The sequence below is a fragment of the Oryza sativa genome, chromosome 2 (assembly GCF_034140825.1).
Source record: "Oryza sativa Japonica Group chromosome 2, ASM3414082v1".
Taxonomy (NCBI): Eukaryota; Viridiplantae; Streptophyta; class Magnoliopsida; order Poales; family Poaceae; genus Oryza; species Oryza sativa.
In genome coordinates this window covers 26,307,236-26,329,243 of record NC_089036.1, presented here as the reverse complement: position 1 = coordinate 26,329,243, position 22,008 = coordinate 26,307,236, and the positions used below count along the sequence as shown (strand labels likewise).

Below are 22,008 nucleotides of genomic sequence, written 5' to 3'. Positions count from 1 at the left end.
ACCACTCATTCCCCTTTTCAGTCACGAACAGTGTCCGCGAGATGCGGCCCACGCTGGCTACTGTTGCGCGGGGACATGCAGAGCCCGGCCGGTAGAGCAATACGTACTATACTTTGCCTGCATATGCCCCCATCTCGCTAATACACACTAGCCACCCAGGGCTCTCTCACACAGTCTCTCTCTCTCTCTCTCTCTCTCTCTCTCTCTCTCTCTCTCTTTCTATCTTTCTCTAGCTAGCTATCTAGTGGATCTCTTTCCCATCTCGCGCGCCCCCATAGCCCTTTTGTCCAGGGCCAATATATCCTCCGGCCACGCTCATGCTGCCTCCTCGCCACCTCTGCCTTTCCCTCTTTGCTCGCGGCAAAATCCACATGCAGTTGTAGACTTGTAGTAGTAGTTAGTTGTGGTTGTTTGTTGTTTTGGCTTTCAAATCAGGAACAACGACAGATCCGAGGCTTTCTCGAATCGGGCAGGTCCATCAAATCGGAAGCCAGCCAGCCATCTAATCACCTCATCACATCAAAGGGGACCAAAAGGATATCTCTGGTGGCTACCCCCTCTCCTCCGGCCACTCGTGTAAAATTTCCCTTCTGATCCTGCGCTGTGCCAGATTATAAGGCCATTGCGTAGCTCGATCGAAGAAAGAAGCAGGCCAGCCACAGTACTGCCTCTCTTGTCGATCGATCGACAGCCACAGCCTGCAGGTGTGGGGATTCGGCTGGCCGTCGCCTTCGTCTTCGTCTTCGTCGTCGTCCTCATCATGTCGTCCTCGTCCTCGTCGTCGGCTGTCTTCCCACTGGACCACCTCGCGGCGCCGTCCCCCACCGAGCAGCTCTGCTACGTGCACTGCAACTGCTGCGACACCATCCTCGCCGTACGTGCTGTGGCGCCGATCGAGCTAGCCACCTACCTACCGACAGCGTGCTAGCTTCAGAGCTTCTTAGCATTAATTCTTCGTTTGTTAGTTCGTTTCTTGTTTTGATCGATCTTTTGTTTCTCTTGATGCATGACTAACCTGTGAGTCCCCGTGCCCAACTTCGATCTCCACGCAGGTCGGCGTGCCGTGCAGCAGCCTGTTCAAGACGGTGACGGTGCGGTGCGGCCACTGCGCCAACCTGCTCTCCGTCAACCTCCGCGGCCTCCTGCTCCCTGCGCCGGCGCCGGCGCCGGCCAACCAGCTCCACTTCGGCCCTTCCTTGCTCTCCCCCACCTCCCCCCATGGCCTCTTGGTATGTACCCACCTAACTTGCTCTATATATCTCTCTCAAATCCTCCCATGCTAGCTCTCACGTTTTAGTGAGGTGCTCAGCTGAGAATCATACATTATATTCATACTGACGTTTAGCTCTCATGGGTGTGACTGTGTAATTTCCGGTGTAGGACGAGGTGGCGTTCCAGACGCCGAGCCTACTGATGGAGCAGGCCGCGAGCGCCAGCCTGAGCAGCATCACGGGCCGCAGCAGCAGCAGCTGCGCCAGCAACGCGCCGGCAATGCAAATGCCTCCGGCGAAGCCTGTGCAGCAAGAGCCTGAGCTGCCAAAGAACGCCCCGGCGTCCGCGAACAGGCGTAAGTACAGTACTACTACTACAAGCTTGGTGTTCTTTCTTTGAAACGCTAGAATTTTGTAGTCAAAGGTACTTATGCACCACAGTGTGTTCTCCTGCTAGCTTGTTGCTTATTCACCGTTGTTTGGGAGGTTTAAGAACAGAAAGCTTGCTAAGAGGGGTTAATTAGCTACTTATAGCTCCTACTTAGGCATATATGCACACATTAGCGTACTAGTGTACGTGTTGAATTTCAAATTTCAATCCAGTGTTTCTTTCGAGTGTGTGAAATTAATATGTACTATATTCACTTGAAGAACGCTCCTCAGCACTAGAAATGATAGTACAGATCAACAAGGCATGCGATCATGTCTTGTTGTGGCAGGGCCATGTAAGCCCATGCTTCGATCGATCCGGTCAGTATTTGCAGACAGCATGTATACTGATAGCTTAGGTGAGCTTACCCATTTGTCCATGTTTCCTCGGATGCTGTCTGATCCAAAACTTTTGCAGCTCCGGAGAAGCGTCAGAGAGTCCCATCTGCGTACAACCGGTTCATCAAGTAAGATTTCTCTATAAACCTTCTGCCTAATTAAAACTGATGGATCCTCCTTTGAGCTTTGGTTAATCAGTATTCGTGGTATCATCTCGTAAAAAAAATTAATTCTGCTTATAATGAATTGCTACACAGGGATGAGATCCAGCGGATCAAGGCCGGCAACCCGGACATCAGCCACCGGGAGGCGTTCAGTGCAGCCGCAAAGAATGTAAACTTTCTTCGTCTGATCCGCGCATTAATGAACTCCTACTCATCCTGTAGTATCTAGCTTGATGCTAGCTGTTCGCGTGTCTTGATTTGACTGGACACCTTACATTGTCAGCACGGACACAGCGGCAGCTTGTGCCCGGCCGCTTGCGAGATGCCGAGAGCAAGCGGCTGTGGTTTCTGGGAGCTTTTAGCCCCACAGCTGCTATAGCTAGGGTTCGTTCGGATTTGTTTCGATCTCCTTTACTGATCCAAACCTGCCTTTGCTTTGGCTTTACTTTCCTTGTGCTTGCAATCAGTGGGCCCATTTCCCTCACATCCATTTTGGCCTCATGCCGGATCAGGGGTTCAAGAAGACCTTCAAGCCTCAGGTAACCAGAATCCCGAGAGAATTAACGTATACTACTATGGGAGACACAAGCATAACCTAGTTATCTGTGTAACCTGAACACTCATATAGCCTTATCAGAATTCAGACCCACCCGGCAAACACTGCATATGCACTGCTCTTATTTACTTTAGTGCTTTGCGAGCAATTCATCTGTAGCCGCTTCCTGTGTCGTGATTTTCAGGATGGTTCTGAAGACATTCTTCTCAAGGATAGCCTGTATGCTGCGGCAGCCGCCGCCGCCGCTGCAGCCGCAAACATGGGCGTCACTCCGTTCTAGCGAGCTTTGGCAAAGCGGCCGCAAGCACCGAATTCTTGGTGGTGGCCCTAGCTCGCTCTCATGTGTGGCGCCATTCTAGCTATATAGCAAGGGTTTAATTAGCATCAGATCATCATCTCTTAATATCATGTGTGTTGCTTAATTAGAGTACTTCTGAGTGTGTAGAAGAGAGATGGGGAATCCTGTTGAGTGCCTAGGTTTATGCTTATAACCATATTCCTCGTAGAGACTTTTTTCCCTGTTTTTCTCTTTTCTTTTCCTTCTTTATTTTTTTATCCTTTCTTTCTTTCAGGACTATCTTCGTACTCCCTATTCACCTGTAGAGTGTAGAGAAGTTGCTGTTCCGTTGCCTGATTGTGTCCCAAAAGACGTGTCTTAATTACGAACTCATGAACATCATCTAGCAATATAAATTCTAGAAACCCATGCATGCATGCGTTGCTTTCTTTAATATTTCATGTGCTTTTCTTCAATAGAAAATGTTTTGGGTTTTTATCACCATACATTCGTTATGAGATTAAGTGCTTAGTGCTAAGATTTTGGCAAATAAATTTGTAAAATTTCAAAAAGAGAATAATATAACTTCTTTGATTCCTTCAACTAAAAAAAACTTTTACACTCTGTCTATGATAGTTACAAAAATCCCTTGCCAGATATATAATCGACTACCACGACATTGGTTAATTACTATATCTGTTCCTTTATATTTGTCGTCGCTAATATAAGCATTGTTCATATTTAAACTTTGATCATTTATCTTTTTTCTTAAAAAATCTAAATACTTAACTAGATGAATCTTATCAAAGTGTATTACATACTAAACATAAATTTAATTTAAATTTTCATTTATCATAATCTAACCATTTAAAAGTTTTTAGCGGTCCATGATGAGTACGAACAGAGATAAATATAAAGGAATGTATGGAGTAGTTTCATCCTTAAATTGCTAGCTGAAGACACAACAAAATATAAAGGAATGTATGGAGTAGTATTTTGGACCTTGGTACGCAAAGATATTGGTTTAAAATAAATTAATTGAACTTGCATGCCTTAGCTCGAATTATTAAAATATAACGACCTATAATTTAGTTATATGAAAATTTTCGTCAATCTCAATATAAGGATTTGCTAAATTTTCGTCGATCAAAAATCAAGAGAAAAACTTCCAATATTTCGTCCATCGTATAATTACATTACCATTATATTACGTTGTAGTTACATTAGATTTCTTTCAAAATTTTATCGTAGTCCATAAATATATTCATTATTGACCAAATAAAACAATGCACATACTGGTTTGACTTGGCACCCTAATTTTTATAGTATTCTTGATTTCTTCTGATATTTCATCATGATTACTGTGGGTGCGCTCTCAAAATGTGCATCTTAAATTGTTTTGTTCGAAAGTAACGAAAAATCAATGGAGTGTTGTTTTGGTTAGATCTCAGCTTAGCCATGGTGGCTGGATTTTTGACAACGTCTACATCAAAAACTAACCTCTGAAAGTATTTTGACACATCAATGGTGGTAGTAGTGATGCCATCTTCCCAACCCTCTAAATGACTCGTCCATGTTGCATGTGACAACTCACGCTCGCAAACCAGAACCTAGAGGACGACTACGATTGGAGCGGTGATCATCTTAATGTTGTGTATTCTATTTATTGTTTGTTGTTGCTTCAAGAACAGACTGCTTGACCTACAAAGCAAACAATCGTCCCCTTCCACCCTCCGCCTTTGCCTCCGTGCTGCTGCTACTTCAATATAGAAAGGACACAAATAGTTAAAATGGACAATCGTTTGCACATACCCTCTAATTTATTGGTACGGTCATATATATATTTTTTTGAATGAATGCATTATTTTAAAAGTTTTCACGAGATTTAATTTAATTTCTTCAAAAAGAAAACCAATTCCACCTATTTCTTGAAAGTCGTACTACTATGTCTATACTAATATGATTTTCACATGACCCAGTAAAGATCAGTCTCCGGTAATGATATATGTGTATAGTTATTGTATTTCAAGCAAAGTTAAAAAAAGTAATCCATTAAGCAACACTGCCGCAAAGATAGCATACCTCCGATCCATCACCGCCCGGCTAGATACTCCCTTTTTTTTTTCTCTCGCATGGACCGGCCGGTCGGCGGACCCGGGCGTATATACAAAGCCTATTTCTCCGTGCCTTTTTGTCTCCCCACCCAAGATGAGCGTACCGCACAGTCGCACACACCCTCCCTGCCGTAGCGTATATAGGCCCAGAAAGCAAGAGTCGAGAGAAACAGAAAGACGCCGAGACGCGGAGAGGTGCTGGCCGGCGGCCGGCCGCGCGCACGCCCGCACGCGCGCGCGCGCATGTATATGCTGTCTCCGATCCGACGCGACGATGCTCCATCCGATCCGACGCGACGTGTGGAGCTAGCTAGCGCGAGCCGCCCGTACGCGATGTACGCCCGCGCGTGCCGCGGTCAACCGGGATGTGGAGTGGATCGCACAGGATCAGTACTGCTGCTGCTGCTCTTTTATTGCTGCGCGGAGTGTCGGAGCGCTAGACCGAGAGCCCGGCCGGCCCTGAATCACGCTCGGGTGTGACCCCATGAGGTGACTAGTGATACGGTGATGCCGCGAGCTTTGCCTCTTACGGCAAGTACAATAACTTGAAATTACCGGCTAATAGTAAGCTTACGTTGGATTTTATACCTACGTGGTGGAGAGAGAGTACCAAGAGAAAAACATCGTCGATTAATCTGTCGACGATCATGCACGGGCACCAATACACCTAGCACTGGTTTGAAGCCTTTCTATCGACAGCACCATCGACGGAACAAAAAATTAGCATGAATAATCTTTCCTGATTGGCTTGGAGGAAAGAGAAAAGCTGGGAAGGAGCGAGAGAGAAGTAATTAAATAATTATTGATATGTGTGCTGCAGTAAATGTAAAGAGACAACTATTATATTTATTATCTATTAAGTTACCTCCAAATAACGTGTATAAAGATTAGAGTAAGCAGTCGTCTTTTTTATTGCCCTTGCCCTTATCTCCTCTGATCACAACTACCTCGACTGAGTGCGTGCGTGGGCCATCCGTGTGCCTGCCTGCCTCACTGGCCGTCGTCATATGACAAGCAATGTGAATATAGTGCACCGGGCACGGCCTGTTTGCTGCTTGCATTCCCTGCGCGCGGCAATGTATACTGTAGATGACCGTGAAATTCAGCAGTCGATGAAAATCTGAAATACTTCCATCGAGAGCATCGGCTCTGCGCCGGATGGCCAATATCAATCAATCAGCATTTAATTTGACAATTTTACCTTTTGTAAAAACTAATTTCGCAAATAAACCGCGGCCAAAACTACCCTTTTATTTAGCGTCAAATCGTATGGCGCTAAACTTAGACATATCAGCGTCAAATAGCACGGCGTTGAATGCACGTTGGCACGCCGACTCAGCCTCCCATCCGCGGTGGCACAGCATTCAGCGCCAGTTGACGTGATGCTGAGGTGTCTAAGTTCAGCGTCATACGATTTGACGCTTAACAAAAGGGTCATTTTTAAATAAGTTTTGGTCGCGATTCATTTGTGAAATTAGTTTTCGGAGAGGATCAAATTATAAATTTTTGTGAATCAATCAGTCCGTCCTCCATATGTAATCAAGAGCGAGGAAAAAGTACACCGAAGGTCCCTCAACTTATTATCGAGTTATAAAATCATCCCCCAACCGCAAAATCAGATATACGGCGTCCCTTAACTAATCAAAATCGGTCCCAATAGGTCCTTCGGTGGTTTTGACCCCGATTTTGTCCTACGTGACGGCTAAGTCAGCGTGGGACCCATGTGGGGCCCACATGTAAGGATGCCACATCATCCTTCTCTCTCCCCTCTTCTCTTCCTCGATTCCTCCTCTCTCTCTCTCTCTATGTGCCTGTAGGGCGCCGGTCGGCGGGGCGAGGCGGGAGAGGAGGAGGGCGGTGCCGCAATGGCGGCCGGCGGTGACGGCCGCAGTGGGGAAGCACGGCGGCGCGGGCGGGCGACGGGGAGGCACATGCGCCTAGTTGGTGGTGGCAGCAACCGTCGTTGATGCCTGGCACGGAGAAGCCCATCGCCGTCGCGGCGGTGCGCTCAACCGCGGAGGACGGGGTCGAAGAGGTCAGCATGGGCGGAGGATTCTGGCGGGAGGAGGAGGAGGTCCCGGTGGAGGAGCATGGGGAGCACGAGCTGGAGGTGAGATGAGGGGGAGTTCTCGAAGCTGCCGACGCCGAAAAGCGATAGCCGCATGGGGGCGAGGCGACGCGGTGGCGGAGACACGGGAGAAGGGGTGGGCGGCGGCAAGGCGAGGCGGCGTCGGCAGGCGAGCGCGGTGGCAGAGAGGCGGCATCCGCATGGTCGCGGGCGACAAGGAGGCGCGGGCGTCGACGGGGAGACGGGAACGGCGTGGGCGGCGGGGAGGTACGGCCGGCGCGGGTGGCGACCGCCGCGCCACAGCGACGTCTTCACGGCCCACGCCGCCATGATTGTTGCCTTCTTCGTCTTGCTTGGGGCCGCCACCACGCCGCGAGTGCCACCCTGCGCGCGGCTAGGCCGGCCCGCATGGGCGCCACCTCCGCGACCACCTCGGTGCCAGCCCCTCCTTTCCATTACCACCGCCGCGCATAGTCAGCCGACGCTCAGGCGAGCACGGCTGCGAGCTGCGCCGTGGAGGAAGAGGAAGGCGGGTGGACATGGGCATCGGTGAGGAGCTCAAGGAAGGAGAAGGCCGGGAAGGTCGGCGTCGTCTTGTTCCTCTTCTGCCATTCGCCAATTGCATCTAGGGAGAGAAGAGAAGGGGGAAGGAGGCCAGCAACAGCCCCTCTCCGCTGGCGGCCATTGCGAGACAGAAAGAAGAGAAAAGAGTTGGGACTATCATGTGGGAGCCGCTGCTGCCGTGTTGCCCGCCGCCTCCTCCTCTCCTACCTCGCCCTCCTCCCCAGCGCCAGCCGGCTTTGCCCAGAGAACATGAGAAGAGTGAGAGACAGAGGAGGAAGGGAGAGAGAAGGATGACGTGGCATCCTTACATGTGGGCCCCACGTGGGTCCCACGCTGACTCAGCTGCCACGTAAGACAAAACTAGGGTCAAAACCACCGAAGGAGCTATTGTGACCGGTTTTTATTAGTTATGGGACGCCAAATATCTGGTTTTGCAGTTGGGGGACGATTTTGTAACTCGATGATAAGTTGAGGGACCTTCGGTGCACTTTTTCCTCAAGAGCGATACCGGTGGCCTCTAATCGTCCTGTAAACACTAAACGGGCCTTCGGAGAAGGGGCCCATATGCATATTCCATTGGGCCCGAATACGGGGTCTCGCTGGAGAAACGGAACGCGCCCCCACGGGCCATGGCCGCATCACACCAGCCCTCCGGCAGGCCGCAGGCGGGCGGCAGTCCGGCCGGAGTCGTCACGCAACACCGTACTGCGCCTCCTTGGTGCACTGCACCCCGAACGACTTCACGGCTAGCTACGCACTCCAATCCGTACGTGCACGTCTCACTCAACTAACCGATCGAGCAACGGCGGCAGAAGACTGAAGACCCAGCGATCGATCGGGCAGGTAGCACCTGTCCACCACGTACCACACTGTGGCTGGATCGATCTGTCTTGACGTATATACTAAATAGTACCACACCTACGTGTTTTCTTTCCCTTATTTCCGTCGCAGTGGACCGGACCACGACTCGCGGGGAGTTGGGGTGCTGGACGGACTGCTGGTGCGTCGCATTGTTGGACCGTGCGTGTGAGCTAACGCCGCCTATAATTTACCTTTTCTTCCCGAACTAACTGGTACAGTCGCAACTGGATTTTGTATAGGACGACGATTCGTATATGTATAGTGTACAGTACTAACTCCTTATGGGTGGCATGTCGTTGTCGTCACGATGGCTAGTTGACTTGACTTCCTGGTATTCAGAGATATCGTGATACAAATAATAGGAGAAAAACCATTAGCTTATACTCCCTCCGTATTTTAATGAATGATGCCGTTAACTTTTCAACCAACCTTTGACCATTCAGTTTATTCAAAATTTTTATGCAAATATAAAAATATTTATGTCATGCTTAAAGAACATTTGATAATGAATCAAGTCACAATAAAATAAATGATAATTACATAATTTTTTTTAATAAGATGAATGGTTAAATGTTAAACAAAAAGTTAACGGCGTCATACATTAAAATATGGAGGTAGTAATTAATTAAGTTTTAAAAGTGAAAAAGTATTTATTTAATATTTTATAGCAACTTCATGTCTATAAAGTTTTCGCAAGAAAAGTTACATCCTAATTAGAAAACAAAATAGGCTATACAGGTTTTCAAGGTGCTCTATGCCATTGTAGATTTGGGTTGTTTTAGACAATGATTCTTCATGTGTAATAAAAGAACTGGGAGTACTCCTATAATTTGTATGCAGTGTATGGACAACGACAATAGCTAATACGAGTAACCGTGAATGGTGATGTCACAAAATTCTACCAAGAAAAATTTATATTGCCACTGTAGTATATATATGACAATATTTTTTAGCCACTACCAATTATATATTTCCTATATACAGTGATAAAAAAGTGAACAAGCATCCAAAATAGCCAAGAAGATGATAGACATTAATATTTCAAACCCAATAATTCATGTATCAAATAATTCAGAGAAACAAACAACTTACAATTTATTCTAATTTAGTTTATTATTATTCAGCTTATAGCTAGCAATTGGACTTAATAATCTAGAGTATAATAATTTTAAAATGAAACAAAAAGGACCTTATTAGAGGGACTGTCTGACTTACAGGTAGTAGTTGGAAGGAACCACCAAACTTGGAGAACTTGGAAAAGGCTGACGCTGATTTGTGTACACACTTACTGTTTGGATGGGCAACATATGTTATTGATTCTGACGCTGCACCATATCTCTTCTGAAAAGGACAGTAGAGAACCTACTCCTGCCAAGCGTGCCGATTAAATTTCAAAGAGCAGGCTGCACGCCCAAGTTAGCTTGACAAGAGCAGATACAATCATACATTGCACTCTAGAGTCTAGAATTGTCCGAAAGAGTTATATGCTCTCCAAATTATTAGCGCAAAAGAGGTATACAAATCCACTTAAAAAGCATGTCCATGTTATATTGCGAGGAAAGAAAAAACATCTTATGTTCATACTCAAAGTTTCAATATATTGACCGATGACCTATCTAAAACAAGTAATTGTGGAGGAGCTTAGTCAATTTCACCGGACTAAATTGCAGTTGTTCACATCAGATTTGCAACAGGAGTAGATCCGGCTCTCAGTACGTCCGGAGCGATCGTATTCCTCCCACTGGCCATATAATTCTAGCTAGGGATGTAAGTGTATCAAGTTACCAACCCATAAACCCACTTATAAGTAAAATTTAGTGGCCGTAGATTAACTCGTGGATTACCTACTAATTTAATCTATAAATAAGTTTATGGATCGATCACTTATATTTCTAGGTATGATAATAAGCCGGACCATGATATGAAAACCTGTTAATTATCACTTATTTGATATATATATAAGTAGATTCACATGTCGACCCGCTTACATACATTCCGAATGTCTTCCAATCAACGAGCAGTCCTTCCATGTTTGGTTGTGTGACAGCCGCAAGAGGATGACCAAGGATCATAGCCGAGGGTTTGACACGATAGCCACACTGGTAGCTTGGACAATCTAGAAGTAAAGAAACAATCGGCTCTTCAACCAGGAAAGCAGAACCTGGCCGGAGATCGCTAGGGCTATGACGGGTGAAGCGGACCTTTGGTGGATGGCTAGGGCAGCCATACCGGCCATGGTAGTTCCTTCTTTGATAGATGGGTCACCAAATTCCCTAGAAGATTAGGCTTTCTGTTTTTCTTCCCCCCTCCTGTACCCTGTCCTCTTCATTTTTAATTTGTTCGGCCCGTCTTGTACATACATTTATTCTTTCTTAATAAAAATGCGCACCTCGCGTATTCCCAAAAACATGTCGACTCATCGTCTCATAAAAAACCAACCTAGAATTTGAGCATACCTCTGTCTAAATTCATTGTACTATAATATGTCACATCCAGTTCTAGATTCATTTTTTTCGGGACGGGGGAGTACATCCCTACCACACCTTTGACATGTCTTGATCGCGGAGCAAAGCTAAGCAGCCATTGAGCAGAAAAATACGGCCAGAAAGCGTCGATAACGATAAGTAAGCCCAGCTCTCCCCTTTCCCTTTCCTTCTCGCCGCCTCCAGAAAACGAAGACGACGAAGAGAAGAGAAACACAAAGCCTCTCTTATGTTGTTTTTTTGCAGGAGTATTTTTTTTTTGGGTCCCAGAGAGCGACGCGCATTTCGCCGTGTGCCTCTAGTGGCAGCAAGCTGCGCAGCACAGCACACTTGGAGGATTCCCAGCGTTGTGTCGTCCGTCCGTCGCATCGTTTCCCTTCAGGATTAGCATTGCAAGCAGCCAGACAGCAGCGCCTCTCTCTCTCTCTCTCTCTCTCTCTCTCTCTCTCTTCCGTTCCAAAATTCCAACGAGTTCCCCGTTTTGCTCCGCTTCCTCCTCTGCTCCAGGAATAATATTTTGCTGGAGAATAGTCGGATGCAGGAGGCGAAAAAAGATTCGATCTTTGGAGGCCTTGCCTCTGGGGCGCCCGTCGGAGCGGATCGCTTCCCGTTTGATCCTCGGGAGTATTCGCCGGCGATGAGCTCCGACTCCAGGGAGCTGCTCGGGATCGATCCCCCGGAGCTCATCTTCCCCTGTGCGTTTTCTTGTCCCGAGAATTTCTTTTTGGGGGTTTTTTGAAGGGAGTTTTGCAGTTCATTCGGTGGTTCCGATGGATTTCCGGGTGTATTTTAATGCGGCCTCATTCGAGAAATTTATGTATGAAGAAATTTCAGGGTTGTTCTCAGGGGGAATTTTTCCTTCTTTTTTGAGCTAATATTGATTGTTCACTTCACCGATAGTCCGATTTGCCTTTGTTTTAAGCATATTCTTTTGTGCAAATTTTGGTAATTCTTTAATATGTGATGATAATATTGTCTTGTTCAGAATATTCATCCTTTCGCATCCTTTTTTTAATCATGCAGTCGAATTAAAGAAGCAAATCTCGTGTTCTCTGCACCTAACAAACAAGACAGATGAATATGTCACGTTTAAGGTATTAATAAAATCTTTTTGGCCTCTAATTCCGAGGAAATATGCATTGCAGTAATAAGTAACTAAATTAATTCAACATCGTTTCTCCAGGTTAAGACAACTAGTCCAAAGAAGTACTGCGTCCGTCCAAATAACGGCATTGTGGCTCCCCAGTCCACATCCAATGTTCTTGGTAATTTGATGAATTGCGTCAGTATTATCTTATTCTGAATGACTGCCTTTTATGCTAAGAATTTAGTTATCAATTGATTATCAAATCTAGTAACAATGCAAGCTCAGCGGGAGGCGCCACCGGACATGCAATGCAAGGACAAATTCCTTGTGCAGAGTGCCATAGTGACACAAGAGCTCACACCGAAGGATATCACCGGAGACATGGTAACCAACCGACTTTCTAGTTTCTAGTGTGTCCTGCATTTGTAGCTTATGTTGGCTGCTTTCTTTGTGTCCTAATGAGTGATCCTATGTAGTTTACGAAAGAATCAGGTAATGTGGTGGATGAGGTGAAGTTAAAGGTTGTTTATACTCAACCTCACCCGACATCTCTCAATGGCGGGTCTGAGGAAGGTCTAGGAAGCTTGAGTTATCAAGAAGTAAGGCTTTCATCAATTTCATGTCTAACAGCTATCCGCCGTCGTTTCTTGTTAGTGCATTGATCCTTCATTGCCTTATCATCTGAAACAAATTGCGAACTTCTCTTTGCAGGCAACAAAAGGATCTAGAGAATCAGAAACAGTAACCTCTGAGGTATGCATCTTCAGATGGGAAACATCTATGTTTTCTTGTGATAGGTGTCATAATTTAGAGATACTATGTGTGATTTTATCCAAGAGCATTGCTTCAGAAGTTGTTTAATTATATTTTACAGTGTTGCTGTGCTCTTCTTATTTCCTAGTCCTCTGCATGACACTTGTTTTAGAACTCTGATCCAACAGAACTATGTGTGTGCTGTTTTATGCTATGCACTTTGTTTTTTCCCTGAGGAAAACTATGTACTTTTCTTGATATATGTGTTGCAATGTTCTCTTGTTAAATTTGACAATGCTATGTTATCACTAAATCCTAACTTCACATACTACTATAAATTTATTTTTGCTTGTCAATCTTCTTGCTCCACTCTACATGTATGATCTTTTGATTAATGTTCTCCTTGCATAAATCATGGCTCTTCATCTCAACATATTTAGATGCCAATGATAACTTAATCTGAGGGATGCTTCATCCTCTAGCATATCTTGACTTTGTTAGCATTTTACTTTTGTTACAAACTGAGGAACTGAGAGGTCTTCTTATAGAGGATTCCGACTTCCTATGCTACCTGACAATGATGCCAAAGCACAATATGCTGATCTCTTTCACAACTATGTGCAGCCATTGGCCTTGATTTCAAAGTTGAAGGAGGAGAAGAGTTCTGCCATTCAACAGAACATGAAGCTTCGAGAAGAACTGGTTAGCTTGATTATGCAAACATTTAGTGACCCAATATATTTTTTTACTTTGGCAGTAAGAAATAGATTAATTTATCCCCCCGCATAAGCTAGTTAGGTTTAAGCAACAGCTATGTCGATAAATTTGCATCTCCAATAAATAATCACCACATGATTTACTCATTCCCTGTTCTTTTACTGAGGCCAGCAGTGACCAGTCCACCCGAAAAAAACACTAATACGTTTTTTAGCTTTGAGTTAGATAGACAGAATAACCAGTTTACATGCGCTTTATGTTTTTCTTTACTTTTTTGTCAAGTTTATTTGCAACCCACTAATTTCTACAAGTACAGATGTATTTCGTTATCTACAAATATCATCTTGTTTGTCTATTATGGCTTTGTGCATCAATGAAATCTGAATCTAAACTGCAACACTCACGTAGTTTCATTTATCTTCTATTGGAATTGAACAGGATCTTCTAAGGAGGCAAATGGGGAGTCAGCACGGTGGTTTCTCACTAGTTTTTGTGCTGGTTATTGCTATTCTGGGAATCCTGCTTGGTTTTCTCATTAAGAGATGAGCGTCTGTGATCATATATCTTGTTCCACTTTTCTGTGAAAGAGTTGATAGTCGTGGGCCTTGTCTGTTGTGTTAGCCATTTGTACCAACTCATGATCGTCTTATCTTAGGACCTGATTCCTCTTGTAATTTCTGACTATCAAATTCCAATCAGTAGCTACTGCATCCAGTCAATAAGTCGTCTGTCCATTTAGCATGTTTGAGTATAAGTTTTTTTTGGTCAATTGTATTCATCTTTTGACACCTGTAAATATGACACTTCCCTTAACATTATGGCTTGCGATATGTATATGCTGGATCCTTGTGAATCTTATGGAGCAGGATTTTCGTTACTGTTGGTTTTCAATATATATGAACAGTGTTGCTTCAAAATTATGGCCCCAGCTTTTGTCATCTGTATGTGTTTGTTCAATTGGTTAGCTTTATACCAAGAAGGTTTCTGCGGATTGGAATGCGGACAATCTGTATAACAAACAAAACAATGGGTTAAAGCATAAAATGGCCATGCTAAGCTGTCAATTCCTCCATTTCAAAATACTACTTCCGTCCCAATATAAGTGCAGTTGTGGGTTTCAGTATCCAATATTTGACCGTTTGTCTTATTTGAAAAATTTGTGAAAATACTAAAAAAATAGTCACATATTAATTACTATTTATATTTTATCATCTAATAACAACAATAAAAATACTAATTATATATATTTTGTAAGTAAGACGGACGATTAAATATTGGATACGGAAACCGTATCTACACTTATACTGGGACGAAAGTAGTACAAGCATCTCTAGCTTGTCAATTGTCCCTCTGGCTCATTAATTGATGGGACAAGTATTGCTCTCAATAATGCTTACAAATGCTTAGAGCAAAGGCTAATACTAGAGCTTTATAGCATATCTCTGTTTCTGTTTCTAGAGAGCAGGTTGGGAACTTTTGGCTCTAGCACGGAAAACGGAACGATCCATTAGCGCGTGATTAATTAAGTATTAGCTAATTTTTTTTCGAAAATGGAACAATATGATTTTTTTAAGCAACTTTTGTATAGAAACTTTTTATAAAAAACACATCAAAATAGTAGTTTGAAAAGCGTGCGCGCGGAAATCGAGAAGGAGAGGTTGGGAACCATCATACATGGTCCACCTGTCTGTCTCACATATTTTTTTTTTGTTCATGTGCCTAAGCCGGCTGTAAACTTACAGTCCGCTTCTAATATCTCTCCTCTCCTCTCTCATCCAGCTCAGCATTCAGCTTTCTTATAACTCTTTATTATACTTGCTCTTATATTTTTATAGTACAAATTTCAAATGTTATAAACGATTATATTTTAGAACGGATGGAAGGAGTGGCTTTCTATGCTATACCTAGATTTTCCACTTAAAATAGACTAGCCATCCGATTATTGTGTCGAATTATCTATGTTATAGAGAATAAATTAAATATTTTAATAAATAAATTTAACAAATAGAAGAACATTTTTTCACAAAAAACATTATTTTAAAACAAATAAATGGATAACAAGCAGGAACTTAATATTTATTACTAGAGAAAAGAAATGAAGGTGAACACGCAGATCAATACAAATTGGCACGCACACAAGTTGGCGCCTGGGCAGCGACGCCACGAGTAGTCTAAAAAATAACATATGTTTAGAAGCATGGAACATATAATTTGTAACAATAATCCAATGAAGTAGGTAAAAAAAACCATGATCCTAATTGAAGCGGTTGAATATACCTCTATACTCCATCGGTCCCTAAAAACTCTCTTAAGCTTGAAAATTTGTTCATTAAATCCGTTAAATACTACTTGATCTTTTTCTTTTTATTTTAGCCATCGAACCAATGGTACTTCCTGTCACACCCCAATTCGGTACCGTCGTACAACGGCACCTGACAGGAGCGTGTCGTAGGAAAAACGGTGCGAACCGCTTCCTACGAAACCGCAATCTCAGTACCAGTCCTAGGATATAGCGCTGGTACCCACGGTGATAAATATGAATCATTGCAATCCTTAAATTAAATAGAGGACTTATTTACCTTAACTTAGGTTACAGCTCAGAACAGCCCGAGAATACAACCGACGACGCGGACGAGGAAACACCAACAACAACAACAGCAGCAGCGGAACCAACGGTCTAACACCCAACACCACAGGCGAAGGCTGGGAACTAGGATGAAACCCTAATCTTTGCTTCAACTTCATCTTCAGAGCTGGCAGAACTATGTTTATATAGAGAGCAAGGGTGAGTACTTACGTACTCAACAAGCCAGGGGAACTTAGGTGGTTAATGCAAGCTTCAAGGGAAGGCTGTTATTTTTCAATCAGTTTTATTTGCAAGCATTTTGACAATCTAAGTGTGTGCATTCCGCGACCAGAGCAAGACAAGTCTCAACTCGGCCGGGGGTGAGGAGTGAACAATATTATTTTATCAAGATTTGCACAACTCCCAGAGTTGGCCTCAAAGCTGGTTTCCCAAACCAAACCAATTTTCTAGACTTTCAGAGTTTTGGTTGTCTCCAAACAACCAGTCACTTTTAGGGACTCCCTGTCCCGCTGTCTCCCTGACAGCCACTTGCCTTCCAAATATCGGGTTTCCCAAACCTTATCACTTTTTCATAAAACTGGGTAAAACGAAAAACTACGCTAAGGAATCACCTCACATCCGTCCATGACCGTGAGCACGGTTGTTCGAACAGTTTGTTAACCTCTGCAGAGGGGGTACACTTTACCCACATGACATTACTAACCCGGATCACCCAGCCTGTGGGGATCAGCCACGTCGGGAGACCTCCAAGCTTTCATGACAAGGCATTTCCAAAGCCAACACAGGTTTACCATATGCCGACGAGAAGGGTCCCAGACCAACAACAGGTTAGGTCCCAGACCATACTGTGCCAGGAAGCCTAGGGGTCCTCCCCGACACTACCCCGGCGAATCCACTTGTCTCTCGGCATCAAGGCTCCCCTGATTAGCTAATTACTCAGCCAGGGGTGTCCCACTCCACCCATGTGGTTGCACTATTATATGCTCGGATGTAATTATGAAGGAATCGGTCCTTAAATGCGACCGCACAAGCATTCCGCCCAGGAATGGCCTTGTGTCACGATTTTTATTTTTAAATCTCAATTTCTTTCACAAGGCACCGATCCAGGCGTCGGGTTTTCCAATCGTTTTGTAAACCAAGTTTTACCCAAGATGTTTACCATATTTTAAGTTTGACGGCGACCGTCGATACTCGCACCGAGTGCACGAATACCGAGGCTCGACCAGGTGGTTACAAGGAAACATGATATAACAATTTAACAATGGAAGGATCAAATGCAACAAGTTAGGTATGCCCACTGATCTGCCTCGCAGACGGGGCAAACATATTATGTGCAATCCTATCAATGCATAATATTTTGCAAGCAATATAATTAAGTTCAATTATAGGCTCAAGATGTTCAAAGGTGGCTTGCCTTGCTCAGGGTCTTGATCTCACGAATCTTCGAGAAATCCCTGATCGACAAAAATCCGCAACCGCAACTATACGCAAACAATCGAAAACCTAAACAAAAGACCAAAAGAAAGATCCTATTTAGACTAATTAATAGTACCATTAGATAGATCTCAATTTTACGGAATTACTGGAAGTTGAACGGAGTCAATCGAAGCTACGGATTGAGAGATATGAATTTCGGAAGTTTAAATGGAATTTCTAGAATAGAGAAATGGTTTATGGAATTTATAGAAATAATATTCTCAAGAACATTATTGACAGTCACTGACGTGCTGGACCAAAGGAAATGGTTTATGGAATTTTGGAATAAGGAATTGATTTATGGAACAAAGGGAAAAGGTTATATTAAATCCCTTGGAAAAGAAAAGGATAGGAGGGATGTCATTTAGACTTCCTCGGGCGGCTTAGGCGCGGCCCAAGGGGTCATGCGCAGTGCGGTCAGGCCATTGGGCCGGTGCGGGCGCGGGTGATCGGTCCATTAGGGGCGCGTGGGAGGGGGAGTTCGACCGGGTGTACGCGGTCCACCGCGCGGGGTCCCGGGCGGGGCCTGCTTGTCGGCGGCAAGGTTCACGGTGGAAGGGGTGCACGCGGGATGCGACGCTAGGGTTTGGGTGGACGCGGTTTGGGTGGTGCGCCGGTGTGGACGGGAGTGCGGCGGGCCTACTTGCAGCCGCTCGACTTGTCGTGGACCGCGCGCACAGGGGAAAGGGACGGAGGGGGAGGCTGACTGGGCTGCCTTGACTCGGTCTTGCCAAGGTGGCACCGACGTGGCGCCTACGTGGCAGCCACGCGGGCCGCGCGAGAGGAGGAAGATGCACAGGAGCTCCAACCAACGGCGGCTGACGGCGGGGCTTCACCGAAGCACGACGCGGAGATTCGATCGAGAGGGAGTTCACCGGTACAAAGGGGAGCACGAGAGGGGATGAGCCAACGGATCGGATCCTTCGAAGAGGGGCCGGTGACGACGAATCGCGGCGGCGCACGCCGGCGACGAGAAAAGGGGGAAACGGCGGAGGGGCGATGAGGATTCGATTCAAGGCGGTGGGAGTATCTATGGGGCTCGGGGAATCCGTTTCAGGCGCCGGATGGGGAGGAGAGGCACCGAGGAGGGCTGGCGACGGCGGCGGCCCCCGGGAGCGGGCGGCAATGGCGGCGAGGCCATGCCAGGCGGCTGCGGGGCTTGGGGGGGCTTCTACGAACTACCGGAGGGCTATCCGAGCTACTGTGCGAGCTATAGGAGGGAGAGGGTGAGCGAGGAAGAGGAACGGAGGGCTACCGCGTCGGGACAGGGCGCCGTGACGAGCGGCGGCGGCGCGGGAGAGCTCTCCGGCCTCGGGCCGGGGAAGGGGAAGAAGGGATGGCGCCCGGAGTCCTCTTCCGCTCCCCGCGCGCACGCCGGCTTCACCAGCACGCGCGACGGCGACGACGAGAGGTCAAGGCGGCAATGGTGCGGCATGCAGAGGAGGCGAGACAACGAGAGAGGGCGATGGGAGGGGCTCGGGTTTTTATAGCGGAGGCGAGGTCGGTTTAGGGAGGGGGAAACCGACTTGGTGGTCGAGCGCTCGGCTGCAGTCACGAGCGGCGCGAGAACGAGCGACGGCGTAGATGCAAAGGGCGCGGTGGAGGCGGTGGGTTGGACGGCGAGAATCAAATCGCGAGGGCGGGAGGATTTGCGCAGTGTGGCCAAAGTGGGGGCGCAAGCTGCTGCGGCATCATCAGCGGCGCTCTGCCTCTGCGTGCAAAGAGACGAGGACAGGGGGAGAGCGGTCGAGCTCGGGAAGGAAAAAGGGAGGACGAGGCAGTGGAAAGGGGGGGTTTTGCTTTTCCCATTTTGAGGAGATGCGGCAGACGAGGCGAGCTTCTCTGCCTCCAAGCTTTGGTGGCTAGTGGCGGGACCAGGGCTGACGCGGCGGCGGCCGGGCGGTCGGCCACGCGCGAGCGCGCGGGAACGGGCGAAGGCGGTGGAGGTTTGAGCGATGTTGGTGGGAAATCAGCGTCGGCGCGTGAGAGAGAGAGAGAGAGAAAGAAATAGAGAGAGAGGGACGGCATCGATCGATCGAGGGAGAGAGAGAGAGAAACCGAGAGAGAGGGAGAGAGCGGCGCTCTCTTTCGACTCAGTCGCGTGCAACGCACGTGCGGGGGAGGAGGAGCGGCCGAGAGGTGGAGATGGGCCGGCAAAGGGAAAAACGGCCCAACGACCAAGAGGGAGGTGAAATAGACTTTCGGGGGAATTTCTTTAAGGAATTTGAGGAGCATTTGAGTCGGGAATTGGATTCCAATCGGATATATGATCCTGGCAAATATGGGGGTGTCATGGAAGGGCTTCAAAGGCGGGAATTATATATTTCTGGAATATTTCTGTGTTTGGCGGCTCAAGAGTTATTTGAGAGGGATTCAAAAGGAACCTAGTATTCTTGGAGTTGGGACAATTGTTTGGGAAAGAGTTCAAAGATAGATAGATAGATGGACAGAGAGATAGGTCGATAGGTAGAGGGACGGATAGACAGATGGATTGACGGATGGATAGGTAAACAGATAGGTAGGTATAGTAGATAGATAAATGGATCGATCGATCGATAGATAGATCGCTAGGTAGATCGATGTAGAGAGAGGGGCGAAATAAATAGGTAGATTTGATAGGTCTAGACTTTAGAGGGAGAGAGATATGGGCCGGAAGAGTAGGAAGAGGTGGACCTGGGAGGAAATGAAAGAAGGGAATCCACCACCATGGGGGGGGGGTAAATTAGACGTTCACAGAGAGGTTTAATTGGAGAGGTTTTAGGGCTGGAGTCTGGATTCGAATTCGAAGTTGATACTCGGTCTCGGGAGAATAGAAAGGAGTCAAGGAAGGGAACAATATTCAGAGACGAGTCAAAGGGAGATGGATAATTTAGAGAAAGAAATTGTAACTTGGGAGCTTGAGTTTGACTACTCGACGGGATATGCGGGTAAGGGATTTAGAAGAGAAGTCTGAATAGAAGGGTTCGGACTTCGAGATTATTTCGGAACGGATATCCTTTTGGGAAGAACTCAAGGCGAAAGGGATTGAACCTTGGGGTTTAGAGTTCAAGGGTGGAAGTGGTCTCGATTTGCATATTCAGACTTGGGTCAGAAGTTCGAGAAGGAAAACAAGGGTAGATTGACGAACCGATAAAGAGAGAAAGATAGATGAATCAAAACCTGAGAGATTGAATTCGGATTTGAGAATCGGTTTGAAGGAACTAATGAGAGAGTTTAGGAATCGGAGGTGAATCATTGGAGTGGGTTAGGGTTCGGACATTCGACAAAGTTCACGGGTGGGGTTTCAGGACGGAACTCCGAATAGAAGGGATCAAACTTCGGGATTATATTAGGATGGAAATTTTGTGGAGACGATCTTTGATAACAGGGTATCGAGACATTTGAGGGATTTTAATTGTGATCTTTGGCACAACTTAGACTCATCACTCAAAAGAATCAAAACTTTCGCAATTAGGGTTTTCGGTGAATTAGCTTTTAACGCCACGCGGAAATCGGGGCGTTACACTTCCTTTATGTCCTTATTTGCCTCTGCTTCTTGTTTTCTCTCCATATTAATGAATGTCATATTGATCTTTTAATATCTTACTTAATATGCCTAGCTAAAATTAAAGTCTTTTATGGACATAGTGAGTCATTTTTGAAGCCGCTAAGGCAGCTAAAATTAAAGACTTCTATGGACAGGGCAAGACAAATAAAACGGTCTAATTTTAGCCTTGCGCCATTTCCCTTGAGAAAGGGGCGGCTAGGATATGCTGTACTTAGGGCCTGTTTGGGGAAAGCTTAACATTCTGAGAGTAACTAGTTGGTAGCTAGCTTCTGAAAATATGGAGTAGCTAGGTTTCCCAGCTTCTAGCTTCTAATTCATTTTCTGGATTCTACAACTACAGCTTCTCATAATCTACCCAGCTTCTGGCTTCTAATTCATTTTCTGGATTCTACAACTACAGCTTCTCATAATCTGGATAAAAAACTGACTGTTTAAGGGATCTTCTGATTCTGGGAGAAGCTGCAACAGCTAGAATCTCCCCAAACATGCCCTTAATCATAAATTTCCTCAAATAATTAATTATTATAGAAAGTATGATCTAAGAATTTCATAGCAATTTTGTTTCTCATAAAATTGGTACAAAATGACCGGTAAAAACTTTCAGGAATACTGTTCCAGTGGGATTCAAAATCCTTTCTTTCTTTCCAGCTCAAACAAAGTATAAAAAATGACAGTTAGAAGTAAAAATTTCCTTAACAAGCATGAAGGGTGTTTTTTTTCCTTTTGTTTTTGGAGGGGGGGGGGGGGGGGGGGTGTTAGGAGAGAATTAGAACCA

The 22,008-nt window shown here is 45.7% G+C and overlaps 2 protein-coding genes across 2 annotated transcripts; both read left to right on the top strand.

Annotated features, from left to right (window-relative positions):
- Positions 1-247: 247 nt before the first annotated feature.
- Positions 248-3,404, top strand: LOC4330130 (protein YABBY 4-like). The gene is made up of 7 exons (NM_001416785.1): positions 248-874; positions 1,053-1,229; positions 1,381-1,567; positions 2,059-2,107; positions 2,237-2,312; positions 2,611-2,682; positions 2,884-3,404. The coding sequence occupies exons 1-7, from the start codon at positions 761-763 to the stop codon at positions 2,977-2,979; spliced, it is 771 nt and encodes a 256-aa protein (NP_001403714.1). The 5' UTR covers positions 248-760; the 3' UTR covers positions 2,980-3,404.
- Positions 3,405-11,446: 8,042 nt separating this feature from the next.
- On the top strand, positions 11,447-14,500 carry LOC4330129 (vesicle-associated protein 1-2). The gene is made up of 8 exons (XM_015767249.2): positions 11,447-11,761; positions 12,090-12,160; positions 12,250-12,331; positions 12,422-12,537; positions 12,630-12,752; positions 12,865-12,906; positions 13,531-13,608; positions 14,062-14,500. Exons 1-8 carry the CDS (start codon positions 11,602-11,604, stop codon positions 14,167-14,169), a joined length of 780 nt encoding a protein of 259 aa, XP_015622735.1. The 5' UTR covers positions 11,447-11,601; the 3' UTR covers positions 14,170-14,500.
- Positions 14,501-22,008: the final 7,508 nt, after the last annotated feature.

Bases quoted from the DNA above. Each gene is read 5' to 3' on its own strand.
- LOC4330129 (XM_015767249.2), top strand. From the start codon at position 11,602: ATGCAGGAGGCGAAAAAAGATTCGATCTTTGGAGGCCTTGCCTCTGGG. The intron at 11,762-12,089 runs GTGCGTTTTCTT...TTAATCATGCAG, and splicing joins CCCGGAGCTCATCTTCCCCT to TCGAATTAAAGAAGCAAATC. The intron at 13,609-14,061 runs GTTAGCTTGATT...GGAATTGAACAG, and splicing joins TGAAGCTTCGAGAAGAACTG to GATCTTCTAAGGAGGCAAAT.
- LOC4330130 (NM_001416785.1), top strand. From the start codon at position 761: ATGTCGTCCTCGTCCTCGTCGTCGGCTGTCTTCCCACTGGACCACCTC. The intron at 1,568-2,058 runs GTAAGTACAGTA...AAACTTTTGCAG, and splicing joins CCCGGCGTCCGCGAACAGGC to CTCCGGAGAAGCGTCAGAGA. The intron at 2,108-2,236 runs GTAAGATTTCTC...ATTGCTACACAG, and splicing joins GCGTACAACCGGTTCATCAA to GGATGAGATCCAGCGGATCA.